Raw genomic sequence first — 12186 nt, 5'->3', positions numbered from 1 at the left:
ACATAATACACACACACACACACACACACACACACACACACACACTTTTTGAGAGCAGATGGGCAGCTATTTCTTCTGCTCACAAACCAGAGTAAAACTGGACTGAAGGGTGGCACGTACTTGCCTAGACTTAAGAGATGTGACAAAGCACTTCAGAGTGGCTTTGGTTGTTCCGATCCAGTGCAGTTGTTGTCTCATTCCACTGCCATTCTCAGCCCAGCTGCCAGTCCTGCTGCCTGTGCTTGCATGTATCCAATGTCTCTACTTCTCTAGACTGGCCACTATTAATTACCCCTCCTGGTATTCACGCCTGACTCCTGCACGTATGTGCATGTGCGTGTGTATGTGTGTGTGTGTGTACACATAAACGTGTAGGTGCAGGCAGAGGCTAGAAGTCATGACACCTTGGGTATCATCTCCAGGGACTCTCTATTCTGATTTAAAAACATACTACATTCCTTTAATTGGTTTGTGTATATAAATGGGCACTCATATGCTAAGAGCACTTGCAGGGCCGTCTGTGGAGCCCTGGCAGGAACTGGCTCTTTATCTGTGTGACTCAGGGATCAAACTCACACTGTCAGATTTGTTGGCAAGGGCCTTTACCTGATGAGTCGAACATCTTGCCACCCTCAGCTCCATCTTGTTTTTGAGACAGGGTGTCTCTCTCTCTCTCTCTCTCTCTCTCTCTCTCTCTCTCTCTCTCTCTCTCTTTCTCTCTCTTTCTCTGACCAGGGGCCTGGTTGGGGCTGCTGCTGAGCCCCAGGGATAATTTGTGCTTCTACGTCACCGTCTATGTGATTACAGGCCCCATAGGCCCCATGTACTTTTCTGAGTAATGTTCCCTCTAGTTCAGCTGTCAGAGCCATTGATCTCATGTAACTATAAATTAGAACACACTATCCCTCTGCACCCAAACTTCCCGTGCCTTCCCTCTTGGATTAGAAACAAATTCAGGGGGGCTGGAGAGATGGCTCAACAGTTAAGAGCACTGATTGCTTTTCCAAAGGTTCTGAGTTCAATTCCAAGCAACCACATAGTGGCTCACAACCATCTGTAATGGGACTCATGATGCCCTCTTTCAGTGAGTATTAAGACAGTTGGGGTTGGGGATTTAGCTCAGTAGTAGAGCGCTTGCCTAGCAAGCGCAAGGCCCTGGGTTCGGTCCCCAGCTCAAAAAAAAAAAAAGAAAAGAAAAAAAAAAATGACAGCTACAGTGTACTCACATACATACTAAATAAATAAATCTTTTTTAAAAAAGGACTCAGGTTCCGCCTTTAAAAATTGTCTTAGCTAGGTTTCTACTGCTGTGACAGGAACTCTGACTAGAAACAGCCTGTGAGGGAAAAGACTTTGTTTGTTTAATGCCAGCTTACAAGTTCCAATGACAACCATCACCGAGGGAAGTCAGAGCAGAAGGCGGAGGCAAGAACCTGGAGGCCAGAGCTGAAGCAGAGGCCATGGAGGAATACTGCTTACTGACTAGCTCCTTCAGACTTGCTCAGTCTGCTTTCATATAGCACCCGGGACCACCCGCACAGGGATGGCACCACTCCCAGTGGACAGAGGCCTCCCTCATCAACCAAGAAAATGTGCCACAGGCTTGTCTACAGATCAATCTGGTGAAGGCGTTTTCTCAATCGAGTTTCCCTATTCGAAACTGACTCTAGCTGTCGCCAAGTTGATACAAAATTAGCAAGCACAGCCCTCAAAGAGGTTATGTGCTCTGTCTTTCTCATCTCTGCCACTCACTCACTCACTCTGACGCAGACACAGTGGCCATCCTTGCTGTTTCTTGAACAGTCCAGGTCCCTTCTCACCCCAGGCCTTTGTACTTGTTACTCAAGAACGTCTAGGCTGAAACCCAGGGTCCTGTGTATACTCGGCAAGCATCTTCCCACCGGGCTACATCTCTAGACCTATGTACTTGCTGCTGCTTCTGCTGAAGAGTTCTTCCCAGAGATCTTTGCGTTGTTAGTTCTCATTACAAGTGAGGTCTTAGCTCAGGTCCTATGCTTTCTGGGAGCCCTTTTCTCAGGTCATCCTTTAGTTCTCCTCATCGGGGGCGCCAATTTTCCTTCTTAAGATACGGCATAGTCTCATATCTACCTATTTCCTCATACACTTTCTCTGATGTCCTCCTTAGAACATGAGCCTCAGGAAGGCAAGCAGCCAGTCGATGGTCACTACTGTATGAGCAGAGGTCTCTCTCTGTTGCCTAAAACTGGATCACCATCAACTTGTGCTGAGTGAACGAATCCAGGTATTCAGGAGAACCTAGCAGAGGTGGGGAAGCCCTCCATGAGAAATGACCCACATATGGGTGGGCTCCTCAGGTCCTTCTGGTGACACTGAGAGTCCGGGGCCACAAGGAGAAGTGGCCAGATTGGGGAGGTTGGGCACAGCGGGCACTAGGACCCGGCGCGGCGCGCGGCGGGCGGGGAAGCTCTTGGCGCTCCAGCAGCCAGGCTGCGGCCACTTGTGCGATCCCGCCGCCCCGCGCGCCATGAGCCGCAGGTTCACGGTCACCTCGCTGCCCCCCGCAGCGTCCGCCGCCTCCGCTGACCCAGAGTCCCGCCGACATTCGGTCGCTGACCCCCGCCGGCTCCCGAGGGAAGACGTCAAAGGTAGAGGCCGCGGGGGGGCGGGACTGCCGGGGGCGGGGCGAGAGGGCGGGGCCACCGCAGAGTGGGGCGGGGCCTGGTCTTGGCGAGGGGGCTGCGGGGAGCGGACCGAAGTGCTGACCCAAGGACTTGGGGTGCCCCAGAGGGAATGGCGAGGGGGGCGTGACCGGATCCTGGTGGGCGGGGCCACAGGAGAGCAAGTAGGGCCAGAAAAGAGCTGGGGCAGGGGCAAAGGGAGAAGGGGCGAGCTGGAGACTGAGGACCTGGGTCTGGATCTGGAGGGGAGTAGGCCCAAGCACTAAGGTGGTGGGGACATTGAGGAGAGGAAGTCCCCAAGGAGCGGGGACTCTGAGATTGGGGGTGTCTAGAGCTGCGGTGAAGCGGGCCTAGGTCGATTTGGGGGGCCAGCCAGAAAGGGTTGGGCTGGGAAGACCAAAGTAGGGCCAGGGTGGGTGGGTGGGGTCGCTGAGGCTGGAGCTACGTTAACGGATCCTTGATGCCCAGCGGAATCTCCAGTCTTCTGCCTCTTTGTAGAGTCGGAATGCTTGGGTATCCCCTAAAGGATACCACAGACAGGAAGATTAGTTTGAATCATAGGCAGTTAGGTCCAGGAAGGATGTCAAAGGGCCCAATCCCAGTTCTTGGGCATTCATCTCCCTCTGAGGGAAAGCTCCTGAAGGGTTGGAGGAGCTAGCTGAGTTGGAGTTGGGGGTGCTGAGTTCAGTAATGGAAGTCACACGCAGCTACACTGGAGAGGGCAAAGAGATCCTTCTGGCTCTCCGAAAAGAAGTGACATCCTGGTTACAGAAACAAGCCCCTCTACAAGGGTCACTTTCAGGGTTTTCCCTCTTCCTAGCTCTGTGCCCTTCTCCTTTGGAAGGGTAGGGGCGAGTAGGCTTGGAGCGGCCCCAAGGCCGGGAGGAGAGAGAGCCTTCCCTGATCGCTAGGGGTCGCTCATGAGCCGCGGGTGAGCTCGCATTGCCTGGAGCTAACGCAAGCCTGTTTTGGGGGGTTTCCTTCAGAAGGTTCCTCAAGGTATGGACAACTCCAAGTCTGGACTTCCGCAGATTCCAGTCAGGTGACCCGGCCACCTCACGGATTGTGGACACTCGGGTTTCTTCCCACTCTCCCTCTTTGCTGTAACTCCCCTTGCTTCTCATTTTAAAAAAGTGGTTTATCAAACCTCTCAGAATCAAAAATTTCAACACCTCATCACCGTTTTCTCATCAAATCCAATTGTTTCTCATGAATTGTCCACTGACTTTCAAAACTGATCCTGAATTCTGTTACACTTCTCCTTTGTCGGTCTCCATCCCTCTGGTCCAAGCCTGTAATGTTGCTCACATAGCCAGGGCCACATCCTCCTCTCTGAACTCCCTGCCGCCAGCCCAGTCTAACTATCCCACACTAAGATGCTCATCACTGTCGGATAAAGGCCAAACCCTTTAGTCAGTCATTCAGCTTCTTTCTTCGTTTGCATCTTGTATGCCTCATCCTGTTTACCCCACCCCCACCCTGCCCCACTTCCACAAGCTAGGAAAACTCGAGCTCATTCTGTACGTTACAGCTCGTAAAGTCGTCTCACCTCTTCTGCAATCCTTTTCACTCTCCCTCACTCCCAGGAAGAGGTAATCATTCCCCTTCAGCCTGTCCAGCCTGTCAGCGCACTTCCAGTGGATACTGGTTCAAGCACATTAAAGAGAGAGGTCATGTCTTTTTATCTCTGTGTTCTCAGTTCTAGGCCCAAAAGCCTAGCAGTGAGTGACCAGTGCTCATCAGACCAGTGTGTGGCTCTAGTCTTCTCCTCCCTCTCTATCTCCTCTCCTCCTGTTCCTCAGACCTTGGCCTGGGAATAAGATGTTGGGGACTCATGTCCCAAGGTGATTGTTCGATTTTTTTCATTTCCACCCTCCAAACACATGCACCATTGAAGTAAAATATAGGCCAGGAATTTGATTGTCCAAATTGTATGTGGGGAGTATATGGAACGGTGTGTGCCTGTCTGTGGCTGAGGCTGTGTGTGCGTGCCTTGATGCGAATTTCTCTCAGCAGCTTTCATGGCCCGTCAAGTACTCAGTGAATGCTTACATCACACACTGTCCTATCAGTGTGTGTGGGACAGACACGTTGGGGTGTATATTTCCCTGTTTGGATCCATGAGGTCACTCAAAGTTCCCCTTTGCCACGATTTGGGTGGCTTTTTACCTCTCAAACCCTCAGATGACCTCAAGCACCTCCCTCATGAAGGTCACTGCACTGAGAATTAGATAAATGCTCCCGGGGAGAGCTCAGCATCTGCTGCCTTTTCCACAGCTGCTTTTGTGTCAGTCTTTAGACATAAGAGTCAGTCAGTCAGTCAGCGGCTCAGAGAGATGCTCTCCCTACCTCTGTCTCCAGGCCCAAAGGGAGCCGTGACCGCATGTATAAGGTTGGGAGTGGCTGTGGGGAGACTTTGGCGAACCACATGTGTGTGAACATCATGTTTTACAGTGGGCCCAGGATACAGGGTTTGCCCCTTGAAGCGTCGCCTGCTGTATGACCTCCAGGAATAAAAAGGGCCCCACAAGCGGCTGAGCCTTGAGTGCACCTTGAACCCCATGCTTCAGCTGCCGCTTTTGGTCCATGGGAAGAAAGGTTGATGGCGACCTCCTGGGATAGAAGTAGACATGGGACAAATTCTTATGTGCCTGAGCCAAGCCCGGATCCCTTCACCTACACCCCCTGCCTCAACTTTTCAGGGGGAGCCTGGACAATGGAAAGGGACCCTGGGTCTGGTCAGGCTCACAGAAATTGGGGTTTGCTTTTATGGAGGTAGAATGAAATAATTTTTCTAGGGGATGAAGCAAGATCATAAGATGGGCCATACATGCTCTGGGCCACGCTCTGTGGTGTCATCTCAATCACACTGCTTTTCCTCCCTGGGCCTCACTTTACCTGTCTGTGGTATAAAGCAGAAAGGGCCCTTCCTCCAATAGCAGTACTGACAATGAGTTTGTGGCGGTGGTCACACCTATAATCCCAGGAGGCTAAGGCAGTCCAGCCTTGGTACTAAAGACCCTGGTTCAAAACCAAGTCGAATCAAACACTCCAAACAGACAACAACGACAAATCAGGCGAGAGATTTGGGCGATCTGTAAGGGTGGGGCCTCCCTAGGACTCAGGGCTCGTGTTTCAGTCTCTCTATCTGTAAATTGGGAAGAATGATGCTGCGTGTGTGTGTGTGTGTGTGTGTGTGTGTGTGTGTGTGTGTGTGTGTGTGAGAGAGAGAGAGAGAGAGAGAGAGAGAGAGAGAGAGAGAGAGGGTGCTGGATACCTCTGCCCAATTGGTTTCTTCACCTTCAATCAAGACTTAGAACCTCACTGCCCACCTCAGCCCAAGGTGAGCCCTAGGAATCTCCATGACAACAAACTGGTTATGAACAGGGCTGCAGTTGCCATGGTGACAGGTCTCTCTCTCTCTCTCTCTCTCTCTCTCTCTCTCTCCTCCCCCCCTCCCCCCCTCCCCCCTCTCTATTTCACATCCCCCTCTCTCCCCTCCTCTCTTCTCAATGAACCAGAGCTATCTGCAGGCCCCAGCTTTCCCAGGCGGGGTGAGGGGAGGGCTGAGCTACAGGAGAAGGGGTCCAGATTGGGAAATTGGGAAGATAGGCTGAGTCTGCAGGGGAATAGGGGGCTGTTGGGGTGCTGTTGCCATGGCGATGGGGCTGCAGCCTGTTAATTAAGCCCCCGGTTGCCACGGAGACGGTGGCGGTTGACGTGCTCTGCGGCAAGCCCTATATGTGTGGGGTGTGCTATGCACTGGACTCCACTCACTGCTGGGATCTGGGCCTGGAGGATAGAGCATGCAGGTGGTAGGAGGAGGGTGAAGAGAGGCTTCGGGTGGAGCCTCAGCTCTGTGACAGGAGGTGGGTAGGTCGTGGGGATAATAAGAATGGGTAGGGAGGGAGCTGAATGGGGGGGATACTATGCCCGTGGAAAAGAGATACAGTTGGGTCTTCAGCTTAGTGGCGAGGGCCTGCCTAGAGGTTGGGCGCTGGATTCTAGTCTCCACTTTTAAATTCAGCCTCCCATTCCTGTTCCATTTCTAGACTCCAATTTCATCATAAGTGGTAAGTGGAAAAAATAATTTATGAAGTCCTTCCTAGCACCCCAGTCCTCCTGCAGAGAGGCAGCTTCACTGAGCTGCTGAGACACACAAGGTGGGAGGGCGTATGAATTTTACAGATTCTGAATTCAAAAATAGGACCCTTCTTGGCTGTCCCTTAAGCTGCTCTATCCAGAAGTTTCCCTCTACCGCTCCACCTTCCTAGGGCTTTGAACTGTCCCCCCCCCCCACGTGGGGAGGGGATGCTGAGTGGTGCAGTCTGATTCCCGGGCCTCAGAGCTGAAAGCCACTTCTTATTGGCCAGGGTTGGCTAAGTAGGCGGTGCTTACAAAGAGTTTTCTCAAGCCCTCATTAGGAAGGAGAGAGAGAGACCCAGCCTCCTTGGGTGGTGTCAGATGAAGGGCTTGGGGTCTTCCTTTGGGACTCTGCCCTTACTTGGTCTGTATGTTCCAGGAGAAATGCCACCCCTCTCCACTTGGCAGTGTTCTGTCTGGCTTGGCACTCACATGTAGACCATGCTAGCCTCAAACTTGTCATAAGAACCCTGCCTGCACCTCCTAATAGGTGTGCACCCCTACACTCAGCTAGGGACCCCCCCAGATACTTTTGTGGTGTAGTCTTGTGCATACCAGGCAAACTCTCCTACACAGAGCTATGGCTTTAATCTGAGACTCACAGAAGAGAGGGAGGAATCACTCCTTTATTTTATGGTGAAGTCCAGAGAGAGGGGGACTTGGTTTTGTCCAGGAATAGGCAGAACTCCGCTTCAGAGGATACAAAAGAACCCGTATTTCCCACATCTTGGGTAGCTCTTCAGGTCAGAGCTCTAGTGAGGACTGAGGACTGGCAGTAAGGTAGTCACTCTGGCCTTCACCGGTTTCCCCTGGGGACCTACACATTCCCCATGGATAGGTTTACTCCCCGGGTGATCAGAGATGCAATAGCACTAAAGCCCGAGACGAAGAGGCATGCCCTGGTGGGGACACCCCAAGATGGCGATTGCTGGAAAAAAAGTGTCCATGTCTCCACAGCTCTGCCCAGACATTTTATACCCTTTTACACTTCTCTACAGAATAATACAGATTGGGGTGTGTGTGTGTGTGTGTGTGTGTGTGTGTGTGTGTGTGTGTGTGTAAGATGTATGACTGTGGGACAACCAAGGATATCAAATACTTATACCTTCTTAAAAGATTTTTTTTGTTATTGTGTATGCGTGCAAATGACTGGCAAGAGTCAGTTCTCATCTTCAACTGTATGGGTCCCAAGCACTGAACTTACTTAGCTTGTCAGGTTTGATTGTAAGTGCCTTTATTACTGAGCTATATATCACACGATCTGCCAAATGTTCACATCTTGTCTTGAACGTTCACTCTCCATTCTAACGGATTATCTGGGTATCCACAAAACCAAATGGTGTAGGCACCACCTTGTTGGCCAATCCCTCAGAAGCACCTTTGATTCCATCGTGGAAGATCCCACAGTTGACTTAGTCTGAAACCGTTGACAGAGTCCCTAGAACCAGCATGGCCGCAGGCCCTGTCCAAGGTCCTGAAATGTCTGCCTAGTAAGAGTATCTCTGTAAATATGGGAGGCTCTCTGCTCCAGCCAAGGGGCCAGGCTCTAGTCCTGCGTCTTTCTAACCTGGGCATAAAAAGGGAAAAGCTCATCCCATACTCAAACCCTGCTAATTTTTTTTCTTGGAGCAGAGAATCAGAGACAGCTGGATAGTGTAGATATGATTGTATTCTTGTCTCTTTCATTGGAGGCAAGATCAATTTGAAAAGAGGTTCTATTGAGGAGAGACCTAAGTTGGAGTAAATAAAAATAGGTTCTAGACTGAATTCTGCCATTCTTTGTGTGCCCGGGCAGTCATTTTCTCTCTTGGGTGCTTAGTTTTTTTCATTTATGAAATGAAAGCTATGCATTAGATCAGATGAACAGTTCTTCTGTCCTGCGACTCTCCTGGGATTTTTGAGGATCCAAGCTGAGAACCGGGGTGCCTATAAAGCTATTTCCTCTTTACACTGCTAGCATGTTTAGATCTCCAAGATGCAAAGGGGCTTTCTGAAGGTCTCCACCATTGGCTCTAGTCTGTTCTCTGGGTTGCTGAGGGGTCCCAGGGTAATCAAGCTCCCGTGGGAGGGGGCTGGTTTCAGGCATGGAGGACAGGAGAGCACGTCTGGTCTGGAAGCCTCAGAAAGCAATCCTGGATTAGAGGATTAGACATTCCCGCCCCAGGAGAAAATCTGGTCCCCAACCGGCAGGTGGCCTCATTCCCCCCTTCCCCCACCCTGCTCCTGGCCAGCTTGGGGCCAGCATACCCTCCCTAGAGGCTGCACCATCTCGGGTGGGAAGGAAGCTACAGGGCCTCAGAGCTGCCTGCTCCCCACTGCATTCCATCCATAGGCCCCTGTCTGTGGTAGGGACTTGTCTTAGGGGTAGGATGCCTGAGCACCATGAGAGAGTTCTCTACAACTCCTCTAGTGGCAGCCACCGATTTAAAAACAGAATGGGCCAAACAGACCCATTGACCTGAGCCCCCTGGGGCAGCACAGTGCCTCACTGATGGGGGCCCAGGCTCCATTTTTCTCCTAGGCTCCAAGCTCTAGGACAGCGATCTGGGAAAGGGTCTGGTTCTCCTTCCTCCAGGCCTTACCTCACCCGTTTTGTAGACAGACTCCCTGGAGCCCTTCTATTGCACAGCGCCCGCCCCTGCCACCTCAGTCCCCCACATCTTTCCCCTAGGGGTCACCGCGGACCCCTAGTCAGGCAGCCGCTGCGGGGCCGCCTCCCCACGGCCGCGACCTAGTTCCCTGCCGTTATTTTTAGGGCGCGGGATGGCACCTGCCCACGTGCCGGGCCCCGCCTGCGCCGGAGTGGGGGGGGGCTGCGTCTGCTCTAGGGAAGCGAGGGCCGCGTCCCCCGCAGCACCCCCTCCATACCACCCGCGCAAGCCCCCAGTTTTACCGTGAGGGGGCCACCGGAGCTCTCTGCCCGCCTCTCATTCCCTCTCTTCCCTCCCTCCGGTCCCCCCCCCCAAAGAAAACCCGCCAGTGGCTCACGCCTCCTGCATACGGGATGAGGTGAGCAGCGCCGCTACTGAGAGGGGGCGCGCGCGGGTGTGAGCGTGTGTCCGTGTGCGAGTGTGTGTGCGCCGGGCGGGCGGGCACTGCAGCTTCTTCCTCCGTGGAGCGGAGAGCAAGCGACAGAGCTCGAGCAAGCGAGCGAGCGGCGAAGGCGGGCAGAGGGGCGCGGGCGAAGAGGCGCAGCCATCCCGAGCCCGGCGCCGCGCAGCCACCATGCTCAACAACCTGACGGACTGCGAGGACGGCGATGGGGGAGCCAACCCGGGTAAGCAGTGGTCCGGGGGCGGCGGGGGAGGGGGCAGCGAGGAGGAGGAGGAGAAGGAGGAGGAGGAAGAGGAGGAGGAGGAGGAAAAAGAGGAGGGCTGCTTCGGAGTCCGGGAGAGAGCCGGGGCCGCTTCCTGCAGAGAAGAGCTTGGGGCTGACCGGGGCGGCGGATGCTGGAGGCTGCGGGGAAGCTTGCTCCATTGGAATGCGCTAGGCGCTGTCCACGGTTCTGGAATGCGCCGCGCTCCGAGGCAGATTGGGGACCCGGGGTTGGAATGATCCACGGCCTGGGGGCAGACCTGGATTAGCTAAACCTGAGAGGCCATGGGAAGGGGGATGAAATAGCTAGAACAGGGCTGACGTGCTGTTCGACGTGTAGGAGGGAGGCTCCTTTCCCCGAGAGGGGACCCTGGTGTCCTGGCGCAGAGCGGGGACCAGCAGCTTCTAGGGGCGCAGTCTGCTGCAGTTCCTCGTTTTGAGTTTCCAGCTAAAAGGTGGGGGGTGTTGGTGGTGGTTGTGATGGCTCTGGGGTTTGGAGGCATATGATAGCTCTTGTCTGGGCTGCAGTGTCTCCTTAAGGGGACACTTGGTGCAACCAGAACCCCCTCCCCCAAGGCTCCCTGAAGTCCTTATTTCAACCTGAAGCTACCACTTCTGTGGATTTTTCTGGTCTGCTTTGCCGATTTCCTCTTCCTCTCGGTTCTCCGTGGGTTCCTATTCAGGACAGGAAACAAGATCCTATTCTTCGCTCTTTTCCCCTTCTCTTGGTACCCTAGGGCGACCGTGTGTTTTTTAGGGCGGGGCAGCGGGAAGTCTTTATAGTTAGCTCTCTTAGCTATCCCAGTGAAGCCTCAGAAACGGGGTCCTAGTGGCTGACTCCCCACCGCTGTGGCGACACTGCGGACTCGCTGCGGTGGGTGCAGAGACTTGCCAGGAGCTGAGGGGCTCTGGAGCAAATCCTTGTGCTGTTCCGGTTCTCCGTCATCCTTCACTGCCGTTTCTCTGCCCCGAGGTCTTGGGGCCAGCCACCCCCTCGGGCTCCCAGGCCCCTCGCCGCCCCCCAGCGGTCTCAGCCATCCATCACGGCTGTCAGCCGCCCCCAGCCCCCACCCTTTAGCGGCGCTGCGTCCCCTGCGCACTAGCGCATCTCCAGTGCCTGCTGTCTGCGCTTAGAGCCTTCAAACGCTCCCCCCAGGCATTGCTTGACCCTATGGACCGAGACTCCCATAGACCTCCTCAGGAGATGGTCCAAGGCCCCAAGAGCTGAAAGCATGATCTCGCAGATACTAGCAGGTTTGACTCTGAGGTCTTGATTTTGGATCACAGTCAGGGCTAAGTAGAGGCGTGGGAAGGCTGGGGGCACCAGTGTCCCCGATCCTTTGTCCGAGACACCCCATTCCCATTCTCCCACGGGGCTGAGTCTTATACTGGGGACAGAACTGCTTGCTGCTGGCCAGCTCATCCATCTCTCCAGTGACCCTGGGGTCACCTCATCAGGCAGAGCTCCCATGGCTGCAGGGGGAGGGGAGTTGTAAAGTCCAGTTGCGGCAGCTTCAGGCATCTTGAAGCAGTGCTCCTGAAGCTCAGGGAAGGGATGTCACTTCCTCCGGGGATCCCCTCAGATACCTCCACTATGAGACATCCCTGTTCCCCAGAATGGGTTCTGTGGGTTCCTCAGCATCTTCCTCCTCCACCGACCTTCACTGTACCTCCGTGCTTCTTTGGGGTCCCCAAAGGCCTAGTAAAGAGGCACATGTGTGCTGGAAGCAAGATTCTGGCTAGTAGTTCTTCTTTCCAGTTATTAGGCCTCTCTGTTAATTTCTAGATGCCGAGTGTAGCAGGCCCATCTGGAGACTTTCATTCTATATATAGAGTCCAGCCCTTGGAATTAGAGTGGCCAGAACCTGGGTCAAGTATTCTGCGTTCCAGAGGGGGAAGGTCTACCCTGGATGCTTGATGAAGGTGGTAGGAGACACTGAAGACTTCTTGGGTCTGAGTAAAGAAGGACCGAGAGCCCCTGACTCTGAGTTTAGATTCTTGGAACGATATGGAAAGATCTGGGTGTTGACCTCGGGGGAGAGTATGAGGGCTCCTCTGGGTCAAAGAA

At 53.7% G+C, this 12186-nt stretch overlaps 1 protein-coding gene across 2 annotated transcripts in view; it reads left to right on the top strand.

Annotated features, from left to right (window-relative positions):
* Positions 1-2472: 2472 nt before the first annotated feature.
* The window catches only part of Slc12a5 (solute carrier family 12 member 5), a 39844-nt gene continuing 30130 nt past the window's right edge, over positions 2473-12186 (top strand). Inside the window, exon 1 of one of the 2 annotated variants that reach the window (XM_032904817.1) lies at positions 2473-2627. In XM_032904817.1, the coding sequence (XP_032760708.1) occupies positions 2507-2627 (121 nt within the window). In that variant the 5' untranslated portion in view covers positions 2473-2506. Of the gene's footprint in view, positions 2628-9856; positions 10081-12186 lie in introns of those variants that run through there. The other variant, XM_032904816.1, reaches the window with a different exon arrangement.

The sequence above is a fragment of the Rattus rattus genome, chromosome 5 (genome assembly GCF_011064425.1).
Source record: "Rattus rattus isolate New Zealand chromosome 5, Rrattus_CSIRO_v1, whole genome shotgun sequence".
NCBI lineage: Eukaryota > Metazoa > Chordata > Mammalia > Rodentia > Muridae > Rattus > Rattus rattus.
Note: the sequence above shows the minus strand (reverse complement) of the source record. Positions and strands in the feature narration are given on the sequence as shown.